At 62.5% G+C, this 26,678-nt stretch overlaps 1 protein-coding gene across 2 annotated transcripts in view; it reads left to right on the forward strand.

The window, feature by feature from the left end:
* DAGLA (diacylglycerol lipase alpha) overlaps positions 1-22,738 on the forward strand; it is a 61,543-nt gene extending 38,805 nt beyond the window's left edge. The window contains exons 6-20 of one of the 2 annotated variants that reach the window (XM_027090264.1): positions 3,563-3,650; positions 5,544-5,678; positions 6,280-6,357; positions 8,246-8,370; positions 12,016-12,169; positions 12,756-12,839; positions 12,954-13,031; positions 13,505-13,585; positions 14,434-14,576; positions 14,897-14,965; positions 15,301-15,373; positions 16,574-16,770; positions 17,584-17,713; positions 18,228-18,415; positions 19,853-22,738. In XM_027090264.1, the coding sequence (XP_026946065.1) occupies positions 3,563-3,650; positions 5,544-5,678; positions 6,280-6,357; positions 8,246-8,370; positions 12,016-12,169; positions 12,756-12,839; positions 12,954-13,031; positions 13,505-13,585; positions 14,434-14,576; positions 14,897-14,965; positions 15,301-15,373; positions 16,574-16,770; positions 17,584-17,713; positions 18,228-18,415; positions 19,853-20,804 (2,575 nt within the window). In that variant the 3' untranslated portion in view covers positions 20,805-22,738. The remainder of the gene's footprint in view (positions 1-3,562; positions 3,651-5,543; positions 5,679-6,279; positions 6,358-8,245; positions 8,371-12,015; positions 12,170-12,755; positions 12,840-12,953; positions 13,032-13,504; positions 13,586-14,433; positions 14,577-14,896; positions 14,966-15,300; positions 15,374-16,573; positions 16,771-17,583; positions 17,714-18,227; positions 18,416-19,852) is intronic. The other variant, XM_027090265.1, reaches the window with a different exon arrangement.
* The last annotated feature ends 3,940 nt before the right edge of the window (positions 22,739-26,678 follow it).

A 26,678-nucleotide genomic window follows, 5' to 3' on the forward strand; every position in this document is an offset into this window, starting at 1 on the left:
TCATCTTCAGCGCTAACAACACGAGAATAATGGTAGGAAGCGCTCGGACGGCGAGCCAAGCATTGCATGTATTAACTTACAGTAGCTCGCCGAGGTAGCTGTTAGCGTCATCCCCGTAACATAGAGGAAGAAACAGAGGCACAGAGAGCTTATGTGAGTTGTCTGAGGTGACACAGCCGGTAAATGGTGGGGCTGGGGTCAAGCCTAGGCAGCCTGGCTTTAGAGCCCTTGCTCTTAAGCACTCGGCGAGGCTGCCTCTAGGGTTAAGGGGGCTGGAGGAGGTTAACCAAGGAAGGCTTCCTGGAGGGGAGATGTTTTGCACAGTGTTTTGGAGAAGCGGGGTAGGCCGTGCCATGGCAGAAAAAATGCTGGAGGACGTCCAGGCACATTCACAGGTTCCTGTTTATTGAAAGAAAAAGAGAGGGGGTGCTTCCAGGGTGGGTCACAGTGACTCCTATATATTGAGCTTCTGTTCTGCGTTAGGCCCTGCACTGAGCCCCTTCCGCCATCCGTCTGTTTAATCCTTTTGCCGACCCTGGTGCGGTTGTGACACCCATTCTACAGATGAGGGGTCCAAGTCCCAGAGCGGGCAGGTCACTTGCCCCAGGTCAGGCTGGTGGGGAGTGGAACTGGCACTCCATCCCCAGCCCAGGGCAGCAGGGTCAGGAGCCCTCAGCCAGGGGAGTGTGCTGCCCAGGCCCCCACCCCACCCTCGCGCACCTCTGTGTCCCAGCTCCCCTGGGCCCTCCGCGTCAGCTCGGCACTGTAGCCAGAGCCTTACCCGTGCCTGGGCTGGCCACCTCCCAGCCCCCAATGCCAGGTTTTGGAGCCAAGGCCCCGGAGCCTGTCGTTCCTCCGGGTGCAGCTGGCCATGACCACCAGTACCATTCTGCTCATTCCAATCACATGCCCCCACCTGGCCTGGTTTCTGGGCTCCTGGGGCCCTGGGGAAAAAACTCTCCCCTCCCCAACTCTGGGTAATTGCCTTTGGGGCCCAGGGCAGCCAACGCCTTTGCACTTGGGAGTTGTCGGTGGCTGTCATCTGAATTAGAACGTTTTCCAGCGGTGCCGGGCCCTGTGCGCGTAGTGAGGGTCCTCGAGCTCACAGGTCCCCACCTGTTGTGGTCTGTCCAGCTCTCGAGCGGGCTTGGGAGGGCAGCCCAGGCCACAGCTGGGTGGCTGTGACCACCTCTCAGGCTCTTCCCCACTCGCCCTCCCTCTGCTCTGAAACCAACAGACAGTTTTTCTAACAGGGCCGTTTTCAAGCCTGCTGACCCTTCCTCCGCTTCCAGGTTTGGGGCTGTGCACAAGCCCTACTGCCTCACACCAACGGGTTATTTTAGTCTCTGGGAGTCAGGGAGCTGTTTAAGTCCTTTGCTCTTTCTCCTTCCAGTGAAATCTGCTGGGGTTTGGGGTGGGTTTTTCCCACCACTACTTCCTGGAAGCCTGACCTTGGATCTTTGCGGAAGGAGTGTCTGCCCTCCCTTCGCTTTAGTGAGCCCCAGGGTGGGGGATGCTGGATCCATGAACTTTCTGTCCAGACTTATTTATTTATTTATTTTTGGCTGCGTTGGGTCTTCGTTGCTGCACATGGGCTTTCTGTATTTGCAGTGAGCGGGGGCTACTCTTCATTGCGGTGCACAGGCTTCTCATAGCGGTGGCTTCTCGTTGCAGAGCATGGGCTCTAGGTGCGCAGGCTTCAATAGTTGTGGCATGCGGGCTCAGTAGTTGTGGTTCACGGGTCCTAGAGCACGGGCTCGGTAGTTGTGGTTCACGGGTCCTAGAGCACGGGCTCGGTAGTTGTGGCGCACGGGCTTAGTTGCTCCACAGCATGTGGGATCTTCCCGGACCGGGGTTCGAACCCGTGTGCCCTGCATTGGCAGGCGGATTCTTAACCACTGTGCCACCAGAGAAGCCCACTTTGTGTGCAGATTGAGTGTGTCTCTCCCTGTCTTGGTCTATGTAGCCTAACTGATGCTTTATGCCAAATGTGTCATTGGCTCCATCTGCCCCCTGGTGGGCATAAAGGGTACTGCAGTAGAGTATACAGCACTTAACATCTGCCGGAGGGAAGGGAGGAAATTCTCTTCGAATGTTTAAAAGCCAATTTGGTTAGAAAGGGTTAAAGAACGTGATGCTCTGGGAACTCAGCTTGGCCAGCATGCTGTCCTTTCATCAAGTCCCCAGTAGGGGGGACGTTGGCTTAGGATATGAGGCTGCCCAAGTCCCTTAGGGCTGGCAGGTCCCAGAAATAGCAAATCCCTTGCACCGTTTCCTAACCCCCTCCTGTAGCCCTGGAAGGCTCTGTGGCTCTCCCTGTCCTTGTGGCCCATGGCCTGTGGAACCAGGGTTGGGAGCAGGAAGCGGCCCTTAGTTGCAAAGAGGAGCCGAGAGGCAGGGGAGGGGGGACCCGGTCTGTCACTCCTGATGGATGCTAAGTGCCTTGCAGGCACCCAGGGCCACCCGTGTCTGCCCGTCCTGACCACCCAGCGCCAGGCTCTGAAGGAGCTGAGGGGAGGGCACATGTCACGACAGCAAGCCAGCCCCTCGTGCTCAGTCTGGAAATTTACTTTTTTTTTTTTTTTTTTTTTCTGGTACGTGGGCCTCTCACCATTGCAGCCCCTCCCGTTGTGGAGCACAGGCTCCGGACGCGCAGGCCCAGCAGCCATGGCTCACGGGCCCAGCCGCTCCGCGGCATGTGGGATCTTCCCGGACCGGGGCACGAACCTGCGTCCCCTGCACCGGCGGGCAGACTCCCAACCACTGTGCCACCAGGGAAGCCCTGGAAATTTACATTTTTATATTGGATCTGTTATCTTCATGCTCAAAACACACCGACTTCTGGGCACCCAGCATTGGAAGGGTCTCCGTGGATAATCGGCCAATTGCTCTCCCTTTGGGTGCAGACTCCTGGGTACCCTGACTCCCCATCAGAGCAGCCAGACCCATTGGGGCTGGGGTTGAGGGTGGAACAGACAGGGGCCAGCCATGCATATGAAAGGCAGGGGCCCTCTCCCCTCTAATGCAACAGTTCCAAGGAGTTGAAGAATGCGGAGCCTCATTCAGCCCCTTAAACTTCCCCAAGTCCAGACAATGTGAGAAATCCTTTCTGAGAGGGGAAACAGGTCTCTCCGGCAGGTCTGCTCCAGGCCAGGAAACAAGTCGGCAGAGAGGCCAGCACCCTGCCACCATCTCCCAGGGCTCTTGATTTGAGCTTTTGGAGTGGACCGCAGGGCAGCCCCCAGTTCGGGCTGCCAGCTCTGAAGCCCCCAGGGTGTGCTGTTGTCAGTCTGCCAGAAGTTGGGAGCGTAGGCCCTGGCCTCGGCCAACAGTGCACCATCTCAGGCCATCAGGAGCCCCCCAGGGAGAGCCCTGCTGGCTGATAGCCAGGTCACTGGCCGGCCAGCCTTGGCCGGACCCAGGCCTATTCTCCCCTAGACCCTCCTACTGGGGAGCCCTTTGCTGGGGTCCTGGGAACAGGCTGTCCTGTTTCTGTAATGTGGGCCCAGCTCTTCTGGCCGGGCCCCCTGACCTCACACATACCAACTCTCCCCCACTGCAGGCACCGCTTAGAAGAGGGTCAGGCCACCAGCTGGTCGCGCCGGCTCAAAGTGTTCCTCTGCTGTACTCGGACGAAGGACTCCCAGTCAGTAAGTACTGGGAAGTCGCCGTCCTGGGGCTCACATCCTGCTGTCGGCGACTCAGGAGGCTTCCCTCCGCAGCCCTGCCGGGTGGGGCAGGAGTGAGGTGACAGCCTGCTCCTAAGAGGACCTGTTACTATTCACTGAAGGACTCCCTCCAGCATGTGAGACAGCCAACCCCTTGCTTTGTCAAGGAGACAGAAACATGTGAAGACCTTTTATCCACCCCCTTGGAACTCAAGAGTTTAGTTTAGGAGAAGAGATACTCAAATATCAGGGCAACCCGAAGACAGAAAAGCAGCATCTCAGCAGCTGCAGGTCCCTCTGGAAGATCCGTCCCTCGATGCGCGCTGTTAACCTTCCACACCCGCCAGGGCGCTGTGGGTCAGTGGTGGGTGGCCCCCGGGTTGGGGAGGGGAGGCAGGGCCCTTAGGGGTCATCTAGTCCCACCCTTCGTTTTGCAGATCAGGCCGCTGAGGCCCAGAGAGGTGGAGTGACTTACTCAGCATTGCACAGCTAGTTAGTGGCAGAGCAAGTGAGGTCAGGAGACCACTCCTCCCCAAGCCAGACAGCAGGTGCCCTGCATGGCAGCCCCCGGAAGCCTTGAGTGGCTCCTACCCACTAGCAGCCCCTGGTGAGCCGTGGAGTGAGTAAACAAGCGTGAGAAAGTCCCTCCCACCCCCACAGGTTCCCTGGTGGGTGGGAAGCACCCCCCCACCCCGGGGCTCTCGGGGGAGTCTGAGGGGTCTCAGCTCAGGGCGTGCAGAGGACACACCCACCCCTCCTGGCAGACAGCTTCAGGGCTGGCGTTGGAGCCTGGGGAAAAAGCAGAACGTCTTTTCTCAAAAAGGCCGGGGCTCCCCAGAGCCTAGGTCCCATCAAACACTGACGGCCTGGGGGTCAGGTCAGGTCAGGTCCAGCCCAGAGAACGTTTTGATCACCTCATGCTGTGTTGCTTAAAAATTTGAATTGGTGGCCAACATGTAAAAATCAGGAGAGTGCAGGGAAAGGTCAGTCTTTGTAGATTTGCCCGAGGTGGGCCTCTCACAGCGGTAGCAGGCTCTGTTCGGCCCCGTTGGGCTTCTGAGTTTGCAGCCCTTGATTCTTCCTCTCCTGCGTGTGCCACAGACTCAAGGGTGAAACCCAGCGAGAGGAAACCAGTTGCCATGAGTTTCTTCCCATCACAGCCTCTCCTGACCAGTCAGGGAAGAGGTCCCAGACTTCAGCTTGTCGTGGGGCAGGGCAGACGGCACTCTGCTGGAAGGGCTGCGTCTGTCTGCCTTGCCTCCCGCCCCCAGGCCCCAAGCATGGCTGTCCTGAGAACAGAGCTGGCAGGACAGCTAGGGGGGCCAGTGGCCCCAGGTCACATGCCCCTTCTGCAGGCACATGGTGGGGGTCCCTGAGCCTACAACAGTGGACAGGTCGGGGAGGGGGCCTGAGACCCAGGGCTCCGTACAGCCCTTAGCAGGGCATTCAAGGTCACAGCTGGTGGGAGGTGGGAAGAAACTCAGTGTGGGGAAAGCAGCCAGGAGCTTAGTTTTGGCTCCTCTGCTAGAGAGAAAAGCTGAAGGAGAAACAGGCCAGGCCCAGGCCTTGATTCCTAGTCCTGGGGAAAGAACAGGAAACGGCTCCCGGGGGCATCTGTGCGGGGTAGACGGTGCCCGGTGAGCGCCGAAGGAGAAGGGTCAGCCGTGTCTGGGACAGCCTCTGCCGGGTCTACAGGGGCCCGGAGCCCAGGACAGGGCCCTCAGGGTCACGGCTGCAGAGGGCCGCTTGTGGGGGGCTGGGGGGAACTTGCACAGGGGACCCCGAGCAGACACCCAGCCCCGGACATTCACGCCCCGTGTCTCGTCCTCTCTCCTGCTCCCCTGCCGCCGCCTCCTGCCTCCCTGGACCTCGTAGGACGCCTACTCGGAAATCGCCTACCTCTTTGCCGAGTTTTTCCGAGACCTGGACATCGTGCCCTCCGACATCATCGCTGGCCTGGTGTTGCTCCGGCAGCGGCAGCGGGCCAAGCGCAACGCCGTGCTGGACGAGGTGAGCACGCGGCCATGCTCAGGCCACCTCCCCGCACCGCCCTCCTGCCGGGCCCTCCCTGCCACCCCTGCTGCCCCCCGGGTTCCGCCCACCCTCTTGGCCCAGGAGGCCACCCTTTGACATTCCCTCCCCTCCCTTCCCCAGCTCACCCTTCACCACTCATGGCTCTTGCTTGAGTGGCTTCCCTCTGCGGGGCTGCAAGGCTGCCTCCAGGGCCCCAGGGGACGTCTAGTCACAGGGGCCCAATGAAGCATCCAGCCCCACATTCCAGCCTCTGCGCTTGCCTCTCCGCCCTACCCCAGCCAACACACCAGTCCTAGCTGGGGTCTCCCGGCATCCCATGCAAAATACGTTTTCTCCCGGCCTGGGCTAGCGACGTCCCAGGGGATTGATGCTTTGGGTGGAAGGGGAGCAACTGGAGATATGAGGAGACCTCAGATTTTGGAAAACTGGCCAGGTCACGGAAGAGCTAGAAACCACACGCCCCTTTGGGCTCTCAGGCCCTGGGGAGGCAGGCAGGGTGCAGAGCTGGGGGCCTGGACCCCTTTCTCAGCTGTGCAGCTGGGCCCGGGGCAGTCACCCTAACGCGCCTGTCTTCCAGGCCAACAATGACATCCTGGCCTTCCTGTCTGGGATGCCGGTGACCAGAAACACCAAGTACCTCGACCTCAAGAACTCGGTGAGTCCGAGCCACCCGCCTCCACCCCGTGCCGGCTCCTCTCCCTCTGCCGGGACGACCCGAGCAGACCACCTGCCCTGGCAGCACTGGGCACACCTGCTCTGCGCGGGTCCCCCCTCAGCCCTCCAGGCGGCCCCCCTTCTCAGTTCACGCCCCCTTCCTCCTGAGTCCCCCCCCAGCGGCCCCACCCCCACCCCTGCGTCACGCTGGTTCTGCATAAAAGGCCCCTGAATCGGCCTCTCGGTGCTCAGAATGCTTGGTCCTGGCCTCCTGAGATGATAAAGCGCTTCAGGAGGGTGAGCTGTTACTATTATTGCCATGGTTGTTACTGTTACAAAAGGCAGCAGGACACAGCACTTTGGTTTCCAAGCTCTTTTGAGTAGCAGAACCTCTTAAGCGCCTTTAGGAGAAATCCGGTGTGTGTGTCCCAGTAAAGGAGCGCCTCACCCAGGGCTGAAGCTGCAGCCGGAGGGCCGGCCCTGCCCCAGAAGCAAACCGATTTAGTGTAGCCGGGACCCCTCTGAGTCTGCTCCTGCAGCAGCATAAACGGTGCCGGGCCTGCCTTTCACCCAGAGCCCCGGTGGGGAGGGGATGAGCCATCCTGAGCCCCGTTCCCTGCACGGCGCCAGTGGTGCCAGTCGGGACAGCGTTAGAAAGGATTCATCCTTCACAATCTGAATCCCCTGGAAAAGCGTGTTCTCCATTTGCCCCCGCTCCCCAAAATGGGCATTTGTATCCTTTCTTAAAATAGCCTGTCCTCCCTGGTGGCGCAGTGGTTGAGAGTCCGCCTGCTGATGCAGGGGACACGGGTTCGTGCCCCGGTCTGGGAAGATCCCACATGCCACAGAGCGGCTGGGCCCGTGAGCCATGGCCGCTGAGCCTGCGCGTCCGGAGCCTGTGCTCCGCAACGGGAGAGGCCACAACAGTGAGCGGCCCGCGTACCGCAAAAAAAAAAAAAAAAAAAAGAGCCTGTCCGTAGCATGTGCCCTCCCGGGGCTGCCCAGGCCCGCTCTCACCACGCCCTCTCTCGCCTGTGGGGGGCAGGGGAGGGGCAGCTGAGCCTCCAGGTGCCAGCGCCCCGCCCTCCTGCCTGAGCCGAAGAGGATCCCTCCCTCCTCCAGTGCTTTCCTGGAGAGCAGACACCTCGGGCCCTGATGAAGGTGCTGTTTGTCTCACTTCACAAGATGACTAATCACCCTCTTCACCTTTTACTAGGTGACTAATTCCCTCTAAGTGCAGGAGTCCCCAGTGCCTGGGGCACCCGGGACACCGGAAGCCGCTTTGCTGGGATACCTGGGCCTCCTTACCTTCCTGCAGCCGGTCAGGCTGATAACCGCCACTGGCCTCAGATACCAGCTTTCAAACGGGCGCCTTTCTCAGAGATCCCAGTCTGCCCAGACGCCCTGACGGTGGGCCACTGGTCTGGTCCCCAGCATGTCCATGTCTCTAGGGCCCGCCCTGCTGCTCTGTGGCCTGGGCAACCCCCTCTGGAGGGTCCGGACCTCTCAGGGTTAAATCACCCTTCCCGGGGGCCTGATTGCCGAGGTGGGCGATTGTCGCGGTAACCTCCCCCTCTCTTCCCTTTTCGGGAAAACGGGCGAGGAAATCGATCCAGCGCTCTGAGTGCTTTTCTGTCCCCAAATCATTAATTTCTGAGATTGGTGCAATGGGACAGGTCTTAGGAGGATTCGTGCCCTGGTTGCATGGAGATAATTAGGGAAATGCAATTATCTGGAGGAGCTGGTCCTCCAAGGTGGGGGTGGGGGTGGTCTGCAGCCCGTTGGGAGGGCAGCTCCTGCCTCCATCCTCCATCGAGGGGAGCCCATGGGCCCTGAGGTTACAGGCAGGAAGGGCAGGAGGTGACCGCCCTCTGCCTCTTCTCTTCCAGCAAGAGATGCTCCGCTACAAAGAGGTCTGCTACTACATGCTCTTTGCCCTGGCTGCCTACGGGTGGCCCATGTACCTGATGCGGAAGCCGGCCTGTGGCCTCTGCCAGCTGGCCCGGTCCTGCTCGTGAGTATACCGGCCCGTCCCCCTAGCTAGCGGCATGTGCAGAGGGGCTGTGGTCACGATGCCGGGCCTGCCCATGGGGGGCTCTCCCTAAACGGACTGTACCTGCTACCCTGCCCGCCGCGGCCCGCGTTGCTTCTGTTCCGCACCATCTCTGGGCCTCAGCCTTTCTAGTTCGGTGTTCTCCCTGGTTGGAGAAGGGCGTGGGCTTTGGAATCACACGGTATCAGGTTTGAATCCACGCTTTGTCACTGGCAGCCTTGGGCAAGTCAGTCTACCCCTGCAAGCCTCAGTTTCCTTATCTGTAAAATGGGGATGTTTGAGAGGACGAAATGAGACGTTGCCCAGCATCTGGCTGTGCAGCTTACCCCTGTCCCATCTCTCTCCCTGCCCCCTCGACTACTCCCCTCTGCCCGCATCTTCCTTCTCCCGGCTCCCTTCCTGTGCTCTGCCTTTCTGGAAGAAAGGCCTTTCCCGGTTGAGCCCCAATCCATAGAAGCCTCTGGAAGGGCAGCCAGAAGGCCCTTGGTGAAAGGCTCCAGCCCTCTTCACAAGGAGTTGGCAAGGCTTCAGCCGGGTGCCGCCCTTAGCCCACCGCCGGGGGCCGGGGTGGGCTCTGCTTTCCTAAGTGGGCCAGAGGAGGGCTGGGCTCCACGAGGGCCCCTCCCCTTCTTTGGTGTCTCCATGCTCTGCCCAGGCCGGGCAGAAGGAGGACAGCTCCCTGGGCTCCCTGTTCCGGAAAGGCTGGCACGCTGGGCGGGCAGCTTCTGTTCCACGACACCACCGCCCTTGGGGCACAAGTAGCCACGCCCTCCTTCAGCGTCCTTTTCCCAGGAAGCTGGATGGCTCTCAGGCTTGTTCCCACCATCCCCCAGCGACTGGCACAGCTGACCAGGGCATGCCCACGCCCCTCCCCGTCTTTGCCAGCCCGCACACTGCTTCTCCCCCCACAGCATCCTTGGGAGCCCCTGCAGCGGCTGAGAGGCTTCTCCCAATGAGCACTGGGCCAGGAGCCCTGAGACCTGGGCTCCGACAGCCCTGCTCCATTTCTCACTGGCAGAGTGGGGACGTCGTTTGTACAGGCAGTGTTCGTCCTGCCCACCTGTGGGGTATTTCAGAAGCCGGGGAGTCACTGGCAGCCTGGGCACTTGAGGGGCTCTGCAGACAGGAGCGAGGCTGCCCTTGCAGCAGCTTCTCAATGCTGCGGGGAGAGGAAGCAGAAGGACCTCAGACCCCGTGAGGGCTCCGTGAGAGCCCGGTGCCCTGGGGGGCGGAGAAGAGGCAGGCCTGGAGTCCCGGCCTACAGCCAAGGGTGTCAGGATGGAGGCCAGAGGGCCGGGCTCCCTTTTCTGAGTCCCAGCCTGTCCACAGCAGCCCAGAGTCCCAGCACTGGCTGGAGGAAGGAGGGCAGCCCACCTGCCTCAGGCCCAGGCCCTTCACCTGGAGTGGTCCTGCCGTCCCACACAGAGCATGGCAGGCCATGCCTGTCTACGGCCCCGCCACCCTGGGGACACCCCACTCGGCTCCAGCCCTGCCCTGGACGTGTGGTCAGTCTCCATGGGCCAAGCGGGTCCTCAGGCTCCCGGGACCTTTGAGCCCCTCAGCGCCCCAGCCTCCTCTAGGCGGGAGTGCTGGCCTCGACGGCGCCACAGGCCCCTCCGTTCCGGGCTGCTGGCCCCGCTGCTCTCGTCGGTTCCCCTGGCCCTCAGGTCACTGACTCAGGGGCAGCCTTCTCCCTGGAGAGAGGTGGGGTCCCTGTTGTGCGCCAGGGGCTTCCTGCATCTTGGGCCTCTGATCCCACCCCAGCCTTGTAAAGTAGCTACCAGCACCTGCCCACCAGGCCCTCGCGGTCAGGAAGGGCCACCAGAGCAAGGATTCGCGCCCAGGTCTCTGTCTCCGAAGACTGCGCACACTTTGGCAGTCACCTGCTCGGGGCTAGAGGGCGGGGCTGAGGTTGCAGAGGGGCCACAGCTGCCTGGAGACGGGAGCCTGGCCCACAGGCCCAGCCCTGTCCCCACTTGGCCCGGCAGTGGCGGGCGAGGGGCGTGGGGGTCTCCCAGAGTCAATGGAGATGGTCGCCCACCCCAAGCCTGGTCGCTTCCGAGACTTGGCTCGACCCTGGGTTTTCTCCGCGAGGCCTCTTCCCACTGAGGGGTGTGTATCAGTCCCTCAGGCGCTGCTCGGGTGAAGACAAACCTCTGTGCATCACCAAGATCTAGGATTCTTAGTATCAATAAAATCTCAGCCGTCAAGCCAAGAAAGCAGGCGGACACAGGTCACATGCTCTCGGGGCTCCAGGGCCCCATCCGTTGGTTGCCGGCCCCCTCTGGTGGCCCGAGGAGCCGCTGCACGCGAGCTGGGTGCCCAGCCCAGCCGCTCAGCCGTTCACTTTGGGGAATCCTGCTATGCCCCTGGTGCTGGGGACGTAACTGTGAACCAGGCAGAGCCAACCCTGCCCCGTGGAGCCCACCGCCTGCTGGCAAGGCACAGACAAGGAAATGCAGCCCATTGGAGCACGTCAGTGTTTTGGAGAAAAATTAGGCTGTCTGTGCCGTCAGGCTTGGCAGGGGCAAGCTATGTCAGATGAGGTGGCCCAGGCGGCGGACCTCCCATAGCATAACATTTGAGCAGAGGCCTGAAGGACTGAGGGATCTGGCCACACAGAAACCACGAGAAGAATGTTCCAGGCAGAGGGAACCACGGTGCAAAGAGGCTGAGGCAGGAATATGGCCAACGCCTCCGAGGGGAGTCGGAGGCAACAGGCCAGAGGACCAGGGCCAGATGGGGCAGGGCCCTCGGCCCTTGCAAGGACTCTGGCCTTTATACTGGACAGGAAGGGCAGCATCGGAGGGTGTTGAGAGCAGTGACGTGGCTTGACGTATATCTTAAAGGGTCACTCTGGCAGCCATGTTGAGAACGTAAGGGGCGAGTGTAAATGAGGGAGACCAGTCAGGAGGCCCCTGTGACACTCCAAGGCAGGGATAAGGTGGCTTGGAGCAGGGTAGGGGGTGGCGGCGAGGGCAAGCGTTCTGAGTCCAGATCTGAATTTGAAGGCAGAGCCAGCGGACGTGCTGACGGACTGGTGTGGGACGTGAGGTGGGGTGAGGACCCGATGGCGATGGTGCCGAGCGTGGGGCTGAGCTGCGGAGCACAGGGGGCGGGGCCTCGGGGACTGGGGCCTGGAAAGGTTGCAATCCTGTGGGACATCTGGGAGGAGGTGTTGCACAGGCAGTTGAATGTGAGCAGGTCTCTGGGGCTTATTGGCGCGTAGGTGGTACTTAAAGCCCAAGACTGGATGAGGCCCCAGGAGCGAGTGTTGCTGGAGAGAAGAGGAGCTCCAGGGCTGACCTCTGGGTCCTCAGTGAGAGGACGAGTGCAAGGAGGCTGCCCCGAGGGAGAAGCAGCCCAGGAGAGAGGGTGCCTCCAGCCGAATGGGGAGAGCGTTTCAAGGGGGAGGGCGAGTCCCACTGGGTCTTGTGCTGCCGAGAGGCCGAGTAAGATGAGGGCTGGGCCCGGGCTGGGCTGGTGGAGCTTTGCAGGGGAGGCCTTGGAGAGGGGGTATGGCTGCAAGAACCAGTTCCAGAGAGGATGGGGGAGACCGCTGCTCCGTCGGGGTCCCTGGCTCTGAGCCCTCTGCCACCCGCCCAGGTGCTGCTTGTGTCCCACACGGCCCCGGTTTGCCCCTGGAGTGACCATCGAGGAAGACAACTGCTGCGGCTGCAACGCCATCGCCATCCGGCGCCACTTCCTGGACGAGAACATGACCGCGGTGGACATCGTCTACACCTCCTGCCATGATGCGGTGAGGGACTGGGGCGGGCTTGCCGGGCTGGTGCAGCGTCCCCCCAGCCTCGGTCCTCCACAGGCCACAGGAGGCAGGCAGCGCTGCGGCCTGGAGAGTGTACGCCGTCCCCCTCAGCGGCAGGAGCCCTGGGCTTGGCTGGCACGGCTGGCCGAAGCCTCCAGGCCTCCCCTCGCTGGGCAGACCAGAGATGGGCCGCCTCCTTCTCCCCACGTCCTGGCCTGCATCCGCTCCGGGGCTAGGAAGTGGACCCCAACCCCACACCCGGCACTGGGGCTTCCTGGCCCCAGCCTTTGGGGGAAGGAATTGAGAGGGAAGAAGCCGGAGGCACTGGGGAGGGGGCAGCCCCTCAGGACTGAGCAGGCAGGACGGCAGCACTCAGGGCACCCGGGTCGGCGGAATTAGGAAGGCCGGGTAGGCTGTGTGCCGGGTTGGGAGGGACCTACTGTGGCCCTTGCAGGCGTCAGGGGCCCAGTGGCCAGTGGAGCCAGATTCCCGGGCCCTGAAGGAGACCGGCTTCAGTCACTTGCCCAAATCTGCCTCCACCCTGGGGGCCGTTCAGGCTCATGCGCCGCCCTTCTCCTAGGTCTATGAAACCCCCTTCTACGTGGCAGTGGACCATGACAAGAAGAAGGTGGTGATCAGTATCCGGGGAACCCTGTCCCCCAAGGTACGCTGCCCAGTGACCCAGCCCACCCCGTGGACCCCCTCACAGCCCCCGAGGGTGCCCGCCTCCTTTTTCCCGTTCTCAGTCCCACCCCTCACCGTCCTCTCTCCCCACAAGGACGCCCTGACAGACCTGACCGGTGACGCCGAGCGCCTCCCTGTGGAGGGGCACCATGGCACCTGGCTGGGACACAAGGTACCCCTCCCCGTGGGCTCCCCCGGCGGCCCCTGGCCTTCTCCTCTCCGCTGCCAGCACACAGGCCTGTCCTGTTGGGGTGGGGGCTCCTCCGGGGTCACTGGGCTCACCAGGAGAGACTGGCCAGAGAGGTGCGGATTCGTCTGGAAAGTCCACTGCCCCCCACTTGCCAGGACCCCCACAGCCCTGCCCGGCGCAGCTCCTGTCCCACAAGAGCTCAAGGAGGCAACTGGGAAGAGATCTCACTGGTTCCTATTAGGCACACCATCCCTGTGAGCCTCAGTTTTCTCATCTGTGAAATGGAAATGATGTGATTTAAGTGTCCACCAGCGCCCCCAGCCAGCTTGTCGTGAGGACCAAAGGGGGAGATGGGAGGGACAGGGTTAGTGAGCTTCACATCCCTGTGGTTTTGCTGGTCCCTGACAGGCCTCCCTCCCTCCCTGTGACGCCCACCTCTGTTCCTCCTCACCCAGGGAATGGTCCTCTCCGCTGAGTACATCAAAAAGAAGCTGGAGCAGGAGATGGTCCTGTCCCAGGCCTTCGGGCGAGACCTGGTGAGGCGTTTTCCATGCCATGAGCCCTTGCCACACCCAGCGCGCCCTCCCCCAGGGCAACAGACTGGGGACAGGACAGGTGAATGATGGAGCCTTCCCTGCAGGCCAGGCTCCTACACTCTCCTTCCATCCCTGGCTCCCAGCCCCCTCCTCACTTGCTCAGTCCCTCCCACCCCCTCTGGCCCTTTCTTCTTTTGTACCAGCTCCTCCTGAACACCCCTGCTCAGCCCCACGCAGTTGTGAGCACCCGCTCGGTGCCAGGCACTGGAGGCTAAAGATGGCTCAGTTCTGGGGCTTCCAAAATGTTGAGCAGAATGAACATAGAAGATAATTGCAGAACAGATAGAAGGCGTGCTGCTCTGGTTGAGGGCAATCTGGGCCTGCCCATTGCCCATTCCTCCCTGTGCAGGCAGGCAGCTCCTGAGGTGCTCCTAACTGCCCTTCCCAAAGCCAGGCAGTCCCTGGCCTCAGGAGACCCCAGTCTAGTGGTTGGGGCACAGGGATGGGAGCAGGTGACCAAATGATTATAATAGAGTGTAATCATTATAGTTAAAGGTCTATCCCAGGTGCAGATGCAGTATCTAGGAGGGAGCAAGCCTCTCCTGGAAAATCAGGAAGGGCTTCTCCAAGGAGGTAACCTCTGTGCAAGGTTTTGAAGGATGAATAGGAGTTTGTTATATAGTCTCCCCAAGAAGTTGCTCTGTGGGGGCCTAGCTTGGCCCTTCCTCTGCCCCAGCAGCCACACAGCACAGACATGATCCCAGGACTCTGGGAAGCCCCCTCTGCCTCCCTGGTGTCAGCTTGGCAGGCAGCGGGGCAGGACTCTCAGGGCTTCTCTCGGTCCCCAGGGCCGCGGAACCAAACACTACGGCCTGATAGTGGTGGGCCACTCCCTGGGCGCAGGCACCGCTGCCATCCTCTCCTTCCTCCTGCGACCCCAGTACCCGACCCTCAAGTGCTTTGCCTACTCCCCGCCAGGGGGCCTGCTGAGGTGAGCAGTCTGGGGCCTCAGACTTGGCTGGGGGCAACTGGTGGACAGCGCTGGGAGCTGGCTTGGTCAGGGGGCTAGACTGGGCAGTCTGGGTTCTAATCATAAGGGAACCCGGGAACGGCCTGGAGAGTGGAGGTGGGGGTTCTGGCAAAAGCCAGGTGGACCCTGGGATCTAGCCCCAGCAAAGCCTTGCCGACGGGATAGGCGGGCAGGGAGCAGGCAGCCCCGCTCCCCAGAGGGTCTTGGAGTGCTAGAGCCAAGCCCGCTCAGGAACACCGCGCCCCTCCCCTGCCTTGGCACCCCCTCGGCTTCCCTTGCAGCGAGGACGCCATGGAGTATTCCAAGGAGTTTGTGACAGCTGTGGTCCTGGGCAAAGACCTTGTCCCCAGGCAAGTCGCTCCCTCGCTCCACCTGCCTGGCCTGGGCTGTTCTGCCACCTCGGGGCCTCACCCAGGTGCCCCGTCTCTCTCACTCAAATTCCCACCTCCTCGAGGGACCCCCAGAACCCCCCCAACTCAGGTGTCCGGGGTGAGAGGGCAAGGTCGGCCAGCCCTGCCTGGCCTCCCCTTCCTGGCTGGGCCCTGCCGAGCTGCAGGCTCCTCACCCGCCCCGTGACCCTGACGGCCTGGTCGTCTTGTTCCCGGGAGCCCTGCTGCCCCTCACCCCGCTCGTCTCCCCGTCCTGGGCCAGCTCAGGCTGACGGCCCGACGGCTTCCTTCTCCAGGATCGGCCTCTCCCAGCTGGAAGGCTTCCGCAGACAGCTCCTGGACGTCCTGCAGCGAAGCACGAAGCCCAAAGTGAGCTCACTCCCCTCCCTGCCGCCGGGGCGCCCTGGGCTCTGGGCTCCCCGTTGGTCTTCTGCCCCACCTGTCCCTCGGCCCCCTCGCCACGTGAGGCCAGGCTGGAGTACGGTTGATGTCTTGGGGACCTCAAGCCATCAGGCCCTCAGCATCTCCGAGCTCACGCCGTCCGCCCCCTACCTGTCCTTGTGCAGACGGGGGAACGGAGGCCCGGGGTGGGCAAGGGACCTGCTTTTGCTCACACGGCAAGTCGTAACGCAGTCAGGACTGGAACCGGGGGCTCCTGAGTCCTGACTCCTGCGGCACAGAGCTGCCTGCAGTCGGGACAGAGCAGTCCCGAGGTCAGTGCTCCGAGTGTGACGGGAAGGCCTCCTCCAAAGCCCACCGCGATCCCCAGGCTCGGGGAGGCTGGAGGTCGCCGGGGGAGGGGCTCTGGGGGCAGTTGGTTCTGGTTTTCCCTGCGGCTGAGAGGAGAGGACCAGCCCTCCCTAACCCCTCCTCAGGCCTGCAGAGGACACTGGGGGCTCTTCCTGTAACGTGGCCTTCAGCGTTCCAGGCTGGGGGTGGGCACGCTGCAGCCAGGCGCCCCGAGGCGGGCAGGGGGTGGCCGGCCAGGCCCAGCAGGGCCTCTGTGCCCCCAGGCCCGCCCTCACCCCATTCACCCTCTCAGCCCAGTTGGGACTGTTCCCAGCCTTCGTGCCCGTGACCGTCTGGCAGGCAGGGCACCAGGTGCCGGGGTGAGCGGGCAACGAAGGCACAGGAGGAGCCTAAGGACATGGGACTGCTCCACTCAGACCCAGTCCTGGGTGCTTGTCAGGCCCAGGAGGCAAGTGGCGGGGAGCCGCCCCCATGTGGCCGGGCCTGGTGGGTGCAGCTGGACTGAGCTTCGGGGTCTGTTCTGCCTCTGACTTATGAGACGACCTAGAGCAAGGGGCCTGTTTCCCCTCTGCTAGATGAGCGGCTGACTGGTGTTGCAGCCCTGAAGTTCAGCCCTTCCACGTCATCTGTCCTCGGCACCTTTTTGGCCATCGTGGCCGCTGGACATCTCAGCTCCCGCCTCTCCACTGGGCGCTGCCCTTCCCTCTGCCCCGCGGCCATCCCAGCTCCCCACCGTCACCTGTGAGCTCTCCTGAGCAGCCCCTGCCCACCCGGGCAGCGCCACTCAGCTCCATCCCCCTCTTCTCCCTGTCCCCACAGTGGCGAATCATTGTAGGGGCCACAAAATGCATCCCCAAGTCGGAGCTGCCCGAGGAGCTGGAGGTGACCACCCTGGCCAGCACGCGGCTCTGGACCCACCCCAGTGACCTGACCATCGCCCTGTCCGCCAGCACCCCTCTCTACCCCCCCGGCCGTATCATCCACGTGGTCCACAACCACCCAGCGGAACAGTGCTGGTAGGTGCTGCCCGCGCCCTGGTCAGCTGGGACGTGGCGGCAGCCAGGGCAGGGGAGTGGAGGGTGGGGCCAGCCTTCATTCTGTCACCCTTGGGGCGTAGGTGCAGAGGCTGGTGACGGTGGCCCAGGGCGCCCACAGCAGGGTTGCCCCAGCCTCGGGCCCTGGAAGTGCAACGACAGGCCAGTCCAGAGCAGGACTCCAGGCTCCTCTCTTGACGGTCCCGGTCTTCGTCCCCAGTGTCACCCTTCCCTAGTGTCCCCCAGGACAGCTGTCCCCACTCACATCCGTTTAAAAGCGGACACCCTGGAGGGTCACCCTAAAGCCCTGGCCAAGCTCACGCCTCAGTTGTCACTTGGCATCGCGGCTGGGATGAGCTGGTAGACAGCTGGCGGGGGCAGGAGAGAGACCGGGAGAGGGCGGGTACGGCGACCTCTCCCACCTCACCCCCTCCCCACCCCTTCCCGAACTCTCAGAGGGTTGGGCTGCCTCCTCGACAAACGGCTTGGGAGCCAGGACCCTCCCTGGGGTGGAGCAGGTACGGCCCAGGCCACGGGCAGGTGACAGCTCAAGGTCAGGCTTTCCAGCTCCACGTGGCATAAACGTTCCTGGCTGCGGAGGGCTGGTGGCGAGGGCTGAGGTGAAGCAGAAGCAAGGAGCCCGGGGACACAGCCCTGCTGGTCCAGCTGGGCAGGGCATCTCCAAGGCCCCCCCACCCCCACCAAGCCAGGGCAGAGAGCAGGGCCAGGGGCCTGCGGACCAAGGCCAGGCTGCCCCCCACCCGCCAGCTTCCCTCTGGCCCCTGTGCCCCTCAGCTGCTGCGAGCAAGAGGAGCCCACGTACTTTGCCATCTGGGGCGATAACAAGGCCTTCAACGAGGTGATCATCTCGCCGGCCATGCTGCACGAGCACCTCCCCTACGTGGTCATGGAGGGGCTCAACAAGGTGAGCCCCACGGCGCCTGGCTGGCTGGGTCTCCGTCCCCATGTTACTCACAAGGGTGCGACGCTCCCTGGACACTCAGTGGGCCAGGGAGCCCACTCGTTTCCTGGGCTCCACACCCGCCTCTGTCCACACCACCGTGTGGTCCTGTGGTGGGTAGGGGCTAGGAGACACCCAGGAACCTGTCCCTGAGGCAGGCTGAGCTCAAACCCTGAAGGCCACCTGGCACTTGGCGGACACATGGCCAAGCAGGGGCAGCCTTGGCCATTGCCCGGCCATGGAAGGGCTGACCGCAGGGTAGGAAAAGTCCAACCTGTCCCATCTGTGGGGTGGGCGAGGCACGATCACAGGGCCTGGCCCCGACCTTCCCGGAGGAGCCGGGCCCCGTGTGGGGAGGAGAGCAGGCCCGGCTGACCCCATGAAGCTCTGCTGGGCCTGAGAGGCCTGGCCTGCTGCCCTGCCTCCACACGTGATTGTCACCCCTCCGCCACCACCAGCTTCCCCGTCCTGTCCCCAGGTGCTGGAGAACTACAACAAGGGGAAGACGGCCCTGCTCTCTGCTGCGAAGGTCATGGTGAGCCCCACGGAGGTGGACCTGACTCCGGAGCTCATCTTCCAGCAGCAGCCGCTGCCCACGGGACCACCTGTGCCCGCCGGGCTGGCCCTGGAGCTGCCCGCCGCAGACCACCGAAACAGCAGTGTCAGGTGAGCGCCGTTGCCCCGCAGCCCCGCCCCAGAGGGTGTGTGCGGTGGCCGTGCGCGTGCTTCCAGCGCGCGAATGCTTGTGAACGTGTGCATTCTGTGTACGCGCCGGGCCCTCGTATGTTCACGCCACTCTGTACACGTGCACGGGAGGGATTGAACTTGCCTCCGCTGCTTGGGGTCTCTCCTGCTCTGCCCCCACTGTCCCCCAGCCCGCCACCACTGAAGCCCATGTGGGCTAGCAGGCATCTAGGGACCACAAACACACAGATTCACTCGTAGCTGTTTAGACCCAAACAGATGGACACCCAGGCATTTACACGCACGCACGTATTAAAGCTGACACGTGTATATACATGTGTTCACAAACAGTAGCTCTAAGTGTACAGAGCCCCATACAGACAGACTCACGTATAGAACACACACCAAGACAGAGGCCAAGACGCTTGGACACAAGGACACGCTTGTGTGGGCAGCCATGTGTGTAAATGGTGGATGCACCTGTACCCAGACCCAGCCTCTCAGATACATGGGCCGACTGACGTACAGACGCCTAATACGCATGCTGCACGCAGAAACACAGGCGTGTACACGCTTCCAGACGCAAACACACCCCACATTCACACGCACTCCTTTGGGGGTTGGGCTCTGAGGCCGTGGCTCCTGGGGTGGGTGGGGATCCTCCTGCCTCTCTGGGACCCTTCCCGCCCAGGTCCTGGGTCCAGGTTACAGATCTGGCCTAGAGGCTGCTAAAGAAGGCGGTGGCTGCTTCTTGGCCCTTGGTGGGGACACCTGGACTTCTCTCCCTATCTCACAAGCATTTCCCATAGCGGCTGCATGACCAGATGGGGGAGCCAGTGTCCGTTCGCAGCTGCAGTGACTGCTGCGTCCCCCACCCTGGCCCTTCACTCACTCCCTGCAGGCCGGTGTGCGGAGACAAGGGGCTCCAGGGCCCCATCCAGCAGAGGGCTACACCCCATGGGAGAGGTGGGAGGAACCCCCGGGTGAGGAAGGAAGTGATAGGAGCTCAGGAAGGGGCCCAGGGGCGTGCTGGCCCGGGGGTGGGGTTGAACCCAGCGGGGGCGGCTCTGGGCCATGCTCTCTCCCTCCCTACCTTCCCTCCTTCCCTCTCTACCCTTCCACCTCTGCCTCCAGTGACCTGGGGCAGCCAATCTCTCTGGGCCTCAGTCTCCAGGTGGGTACAGCGACGTCGGTGCAGTGATGGGCACCAGTGCAGGCCCCCGGCCCCCTCTCCCCAGCTCAGCCCTGCAGCGACTCTCTTGTCTTCTATCTTGGGGTCTGGTTTTTAAAAAGGAGGGCTCCCTGTCCCCAGACTGTTCAACCACTTTCCCCTCCTCCCCCTCCCCAAGCTCCCTCCCGCTGGGGAACTACGGGTTGGCCCCCCGCCCCACTGAGTCTCACCCCTCCCTGCCCCCTCAGGAGCAAGTCCCAGTCTGAGATGAGCCTGGAGGGCTTCTCAGAGGGGCAGCTGCTGTCCCCTGTGGCCGCAGCAGCCCGCCAGGACCCAGTGGAGCTGCTGCTGCTGTCCACCCAGGAGCGGCTGGCGGCCGAGCTGCAGGCGCGGCGGGCGCCGCTGGCCACCATGGAGAGCCTCTCGGACACGGAGTCGCTGTACAGCTTCGACTCGCGCCGCTCCTCCGGCTTCCGCAGCATCCGCGGCTCGCCCAGCCTCCACGCCGTGCTGGAGCGCGACGAGGGCCACCTCTTCTACATCGACCCCGCCATCCCCGAGGAGAACCCATCCCTGAGCTCGCGCACCGAGCTGCTGGCGGCCGACAGCCTGTCCAAGCACTCGCAGGACACGCAGCCCCTGGAGGCCACCCTGGGCAGCGGGGGCATCACCCCCGAGCGGCCCCCCAGCGCAGCCGCCCACGACGAGCTGGAAGAAGGGGGTGGCGGCGGGGCAGCCCCCCGCAGCGGGGAGCTGGCGCTGCACGACGGGCGCCTGGGGGACTCGCCCAGCCCTCAGGTGCTGGAGTTCGCCGAGTTCATCGACAGCCTCTTCAACCTGGACAGCAAGAGCAGCTCTTTCCAGGACCTCTACTGCATGGTGGTGCCTGAGAGCCCCACCAGCGACTACGCCGAGGGCCCAAAGTCCCCCAGCCAGCAAGAGATCCTGCTCCGCGCCCAGTTCGAGCCCAACCTGGTGCCCAAGCCCCCAAGGCTCTTCGCTGGCTCGGCTGACCCTTCCTCGGGCATCTCGTTGTCGCCCTCCTTCCCACTCAGCTCCTCGGGCGAGCTCATGGACCTGACGCCCACGGGCCTCAGCAGCCAGGAGTGTCTGGCAGTGGACAAGATCCGGACTTCCACCCCCACCGGCCATGGGGCCAGCCCCGCCAAGCAGGATGACCTGGTCATCTCGGCACGCTAGCACCCCAGGAGTTGCTGCCCACTGAGGCCCGGGCCAGAGCAGGCGGCTCCTCAGGCTTCTGGTGGCTGCCCCCCAGGCCGGGCAGCTTTGAGGAGAGGCCCCCACGGGGCCAGTGTAGCCTCAGGCATTGGGCATTGCTGCTGAGCTGGGGGGTCCGCATCCCTACCTCAGCTTTGGAACCCCCAGAGCCAAGGCAGCTGGGATCTGGGCCCTCCAGATAGGGAATGACGGGGAGGGGCGTGGAGCAGGGAGAAGCCTGGGGCAGCCTGCCAGGTGGACAGGGCAACACTCCGCCCTCTCAGCCTGAGTGCCCCCCACAGGGCCATCCTGGTACCTCCCATTCCGGGACAGGCCATGAGTACGCTGACTCCCCGTCACTGCCCTCTGGCTGCTCTCCCAGGGTGGAAATTGAGAGCGGCCCCCTCCCCACGTATTCTCATCTGTGGTCCAGGCTGGCATCTGCCCTGGCCACCCCCAGATCTGGTGCCTGCTGGCCAGCCCCCTGGGGTGACCCCCCCACCAAGGTGGCCCGCAGTGCTGTGTATGTTTACAGAAGCTGCTGGGCTGGGCTCAGGATGTGTCCTGGGCTTGCAGGCCCCCGACCCCCGCTGCAATCACGTGTTTAGTAGCCCCCTTCTGGGCAGGCAGGCACCAGCCTCCACAGGGCCCAAGGCAGCCATGGGGCCTGGAGGGGCCTCCAGGAGGGTGTGGTCAGGGCCGCCCCTTCTCTGCCTGATAACCCTCATGCTGATCCCTCTGTCGATGGGTCCTGGGTGCCCAGGCGCGCCCCATTACTTCCTGGCCTGCCTTCTACCCCCGGGGATCCTGGCCACTCAAAGGGTGGAGGGCACAGGTGTGACCACCCCTGCCTGCAGAGTCAGTGCCCTGGAGGGAAGGAGGGCCCCACCAAACCCCCTTTTAATCACCTCCCCCCAGGCCTAGGCCCTGGGCTCTGCAGCCAAACACGCCTCCACTCTGCACAGCTGCCCCTCCCCGCTGGCCTGGGCTCTGCAGAGGCTGGGAGCGGGCCTCTCTTCCCTCCCACCCACAATGTCCTGTTGGCACTAAGTGGAGCCAGGCGTGGGGTATTGTGGGAGCCGGCTAGAGACCCAGGAGGGCCAGGGGCCCTGGGGCCATCCCAGTTTAGCCTGAGGCCTCCACAGCCCACACTTGGGAGGGTTCCTTCCCTGCTGGCTTGGAGAAGCAGCGGGGAAGTGGAGCCCCTGCCTGTCCGCAGAGGCAGAGCGGGGAGGGGGCGCATGCCAGCGCGGGGCGTGTGTGTGCATGTGCATGAGTGTGTGCCAAGGAAGGGGCTGCTGGGGCACCCTCCCTGCCCCGCCCGCTCTGCCTGCCTGCTGCCCCTCCCAGCCTGCCAAGAAAACAGGCAGCAAACATGACGGGCACCGTGCGGCGGGGCCGCGGGACGAGCTCGGCTTCGGACACGGCCCGTCCCCCTCGTCTCGCCGGCTGCTCTGACCCCTGGTTTGGAAACCTGGTGTGTGCCGAGGCGTTGACCGCCCGCTTGTGCCTTCATTTCCTTGGAGGCAAGGTCCCACGACTCTGGGCCCGCCCATGGCCTCCCTGGGTTGGCTAGGCTCCCCTGACCAAGACCCCCGTCTCGTGATCACTGGTACCTGGGACCCCTGCCCACCCTGACACATGGGGACAGAGACCTGGGAGCTGGGCCTCCCTCACCCTCTGCGACTCCCAAACCTCATCAGCCCCATCAGGCTTCTGCCCCTGCTGGGCCCACCCGCTTTTCCCGCAGAATCAAGACGGAATCAGTGTCTCTTAAAGTTTAAAAAAAAAAGACAAATCATAAATCAGAGTAAAGTTCCAACAAGCACCCCAGCCCGTAGCAGGGAGACCTGGGGTCTGGCCTTTTTTTTTTTTTTTTTTTTTTTTGGCGGTACGCAGGCCTCTCACTGCTGTGGCCTCTCGGGACGCGCAGGCTCAGCGGCCATGGCTCACGGGCCCAGCCGCTCCGCGGCATGTGGGATCTTCCCGGACCGGGGCACGAACCCGTGTCCCCTGCATCGGCAGGCGGACTCTCAACCACTGCGCCACCAGAGAAGCCGAGGGGTCTGGCCTTTTAACTCCTCCTCCACCAGGGTGGGCCTGGGATCTCTGAGGGGGCGTGGTGCCCACCCATGCCCAGGGCTGAGCCATCAGGGACAGACCCCCCACCCCCAGGGCTGCAGCCGCACAGGGTTACAGGCTTGGGGCTGGGGCAGGCTCGGACTCAGCCCTGGATGCCCCAGGGTCGGCCCACATCTCACCCGCCCCCTCCCCGCCTCTCCCCTGCAGGGTGGGCCTGCTGCGTCTCTCCCTTCCTCTGCACACCACACTTGGGGGGTCTGAGCCACCCCCCTCAGCCCAGCTCGGCTCAGACCGACCCCCACTCTGTCCCCCAGACCTGCAGCACAAGGTTTCCCGGCCGTACGCTGGCCTGTCCTCCCAGGGGCCCGGGCGACCTCCATATGCAATCGGTAGTGAGCCCCTGGGCCCCGCAGACACTCATGCACTGTACGTGCCATTCTCCCATGACTTTTTTTGTACTTAATGTATGAAAGATGCAAACTAATATTGCTGTAAAAAGGAGAGACAAATTAATATAGCTTATTCTATAAATATATCTGTATATAAAAGTTTTCTGTACATTGTATAGAGCTGTGTATAAACTGGATGGAGAAGCACACTGGCCGCCTTGAGTGACCTCTCTTCCCCGCAGGTGGGGTGGAGGCTGGGTCTGAGTGGCAGAGTGGCGGGAGGGGACCTCTGAGGTTGGCTGTCACCGCTGTCGATGCCCTGGTCCAGGACCACACTCTGAGTCGCAGTGAGAGACCAGAAGACCCTCAGAGCCCCATTTGAATGGGGGGCAGCTCCTTGTTGAGCCCTACCTGCATGAGGTACGTGCCAGGGGCTCCATCTGGCCTCATTAGGGCCTTGAAAGGCGGGGCTTCTTAGCCCCTTCTCCCTGAGGGGTCTGGGGCTCCGAGAGGGTAAGTAAGCTGCCCAAGACCACAGAGGTAGTGACGGGGTACCAGGCAGGTCTGACAGTGCCCACCCCTTCCCCCCAGTGCTGAGAGCCAGGGTGGGGTGAGGGCACTAAAACTCCCTGGCTGGGTCGCAGTGGAATGCTTCTCTAGGAGGATGCGAAAGACCTGGCCAGGCCCAGGGCACCCCAGGGACACCCTCCCAGCCTGGCCCCGGGACAGGGAGGCCTGGGGAGTGGCTGCAAGGCCACGGTGGGCAGGCAGCTGGGCCTCCAGCCAGCCCCATGCCCAGGCCTGCCCCCTCCTCGCAGCAGATGGCGCTGTTCCTCTAGCCAGTCCCGACGGGACCTGCAGCGTGCAGCCCAGGCACTGACCCAGCCAAGTTGTGACCGGACCTTGACCTTCCCCTCCCCACACTGCCCACCCTCCCAGCCCTGAGTCCAGAGTGGGGAGTTGGAGGGGATGATAGAACAGTTCTGTCTTCACCTAGGCCTCTTTGAATGGAAGAAACGGAGGCTACATAAGGGTGGAAACTTGCTCAAGGTCACTCAAGCCTGGGGACAGAGCTAGGACCAGAATCCAGGCCTCCAGGCCAGGACTCCGGCCTCCACCCTCGCCTCATGGTTTTCAGAGGTTCTTCACACCCTGTAGTCTCATTTGGTGTGCATATCATCCTATCTAATTAGTGGAGCAGAAGAAGCTGAGGACCAGAGAGGTTCTGTGACTTGCCTAAGGTCACACAGCCAGAGCGAGGAATGGGAAGGGCCCCTCGTGAGGAGCAATTCCAGGAAGGGCTGGAGCAGCGCTCTGCCTCCCAGACCCTCGGATGTCCCCTTCCGTCTCCACTGGGAGGGAGGTGGGAGAGAGGCTACCCTGCAGGGTCCCCAGCCTCACTGACTCCCTGGGTTCACACCCACCACCCTTTGGGCCCTCCTCTCTTCCTCTGCAAAATGGGCAGATGCCAGGACTGCGTGGGCCCACAGGAGGCCTGGAGTGCTGCGCTAGGGAGGGTTCTGTCCACAGAACCCTACCCTCTCCTGGGCTGGCCTCCAGCCCGTTACTCATTAACCCTCAAGTCCCTGCCCCCCTTTCCCCAGGGCTGCCTGCTGAGCTGCCAGCTCCTCCTGGCCCTACTGGCACTCAAAGGCCAGCACTGGGCACTGGAAACTGACCTGGAATCAGAGAAAACACCATTTATCAATCACTTCCCTGGTACTTTACCTACACCGTGAGGTAGCAATAATGGGCTGATTTAGAGATGAGGTCTCCAAGGACCAGAGGACAGGGCTTGGAGAATGGCTGGGACAGCCACGTCTGCTGGGCCAGGACTGAAGTCTCGGTCCCTCACTCATGTGGCTTGGTGGGGAGGGGGTACCAATGGGGACCCCTCTCCATTGATGAGCCCCTCAAGGTCCTGATTGTGCAAGGCTCACCTCCTTCATTATGGATTTGGGGGTGGCAGCCTCGACTCTTAGCTGAGCCCTGGAGTCTGGGACCTTTCAGCCACCGTTCTCCCCCAGCCCAGAGATGAAGATCCCTGGGGACCGTTGCTCCTTTGCTCAGTGGCCCAGTGGAGTCGGGAGACGGCAGGGCTAGAACCTCCGAGCAAGGCCAGCTGCCACGGGATTAACAGGAAGCCGCATCCCACCCCGCACAACTTCAAGGCTGACCCAGAGACATAGTAATGCAGCCTGCGAAGTTGGGTGTCGGGACCAAAATATGCATAGCCCACCCACCCATGGCAAGGGCAACACAGAGCTCATTGGGATGGCCCTCTGATGGTGGACTTTTTGGTACCCTGTGGGATGTGGCAGAAAGACCTGCTCGTGGGGGAAGCTTATAAAGAAGCCGGTTTTCCAGCCAGTCCTGGGCAACTGCTAAAATAAATTCATTTTTAAATATCACACAGCGTAGGCGGTGTCTACTGTGTCCACAGGCAGGCCTGACCCGGGTGTGGGAGGGGGCAGAGCAGAGAATAACAATTGTCTTAAGGGAGGCTGCAGAGGGGGAAAAACCTCTGGGGTGTATCAGCTGGAAAAGAATAGGCGTCTCAGTGTGGCCCTCTCCCCCCGCTTGGTCCGGCCCCTGCGGGGCAGCACTGATCAGCGCACACAGCTGGGGCCTCCAGCAAAATCCCATTCTATATATCTAAGAGCAACAGCCCGGAGAGCGGCCCCTGGGGCACAAAACCTCATTGTGAGGCGCCCGCCGGCCTGGGCGTCCCCTCCCCCAGCCCCAGAACTGTCGTGGCATTGACCCTCCTCGGCGGGCCACCGCAAGCCTGCTGACTGCGCCACATCTGGGGCTCAGGCCCTGGCTGTCCCTCCCCTGTGGCTGGCCGCTGGGGAGGGGGAGGGTGGCCTGGGAGGAAGCCACTTTGCAGGCTCTCACCCCCACCCCTACCAGGCAGCCCAATTCGTACCCCACTCTCCTCTGGGGGGCCACTGGTGGGCAGAGTTGAGAGCTCTGGGCTGGCTAGGCTGGCATCTTGATCTGCCAGTGAGTCCTCCCACCCCCCCAAGGGCCTCAGTTTCAGTTTTGTCTTCTGTCAGACAGTTCTGGGGTGGGATGGGTTTTTCTAGCTCTAACCTGCTGTGTCTGAGGACCCAGGGAGGCTGCAAGCTGAGCCACTCTGTAGTGAGATGATTCGCTGGGTCCGGGATTCCAGAATTCTCTGCTTCCAAGGTTTCAGAGGTCTAGGATTCTGCAGTGTGAAGCTGCTACCATCCATTCATTCATCACATATTTATTGAGCACCTACTGTGTGCCAGGTAGTGTTCTTGGTGCTGAAGCTAAAGCAATCACCAAGCCAGAAAAATCCCTTACCCTCATAGAGCTTCCATTCTCGAGCGAGGAGAAGGATAATAACAAAGAGTAG

This window comes from Aethalodelphis obliquidens, unplaced genomic scaffold, assembly GCF_003676395.1.
Source record: "Aethalodelphis obliquidens isolate GAN/ISIS:26980383/991018 unplaced genomic scaffold, ASM367639v1 scaffold69, whole genome shotgun sequence".
In the NCBI taxonomy this organism is placed as follows: domain Eukaryota; kingdom Metazoa; phylum Chordata; class Mammalia; order Artiodactyla; family Delphinidae; genus Aethalodelphis; species Aethalodelphis obliquidens.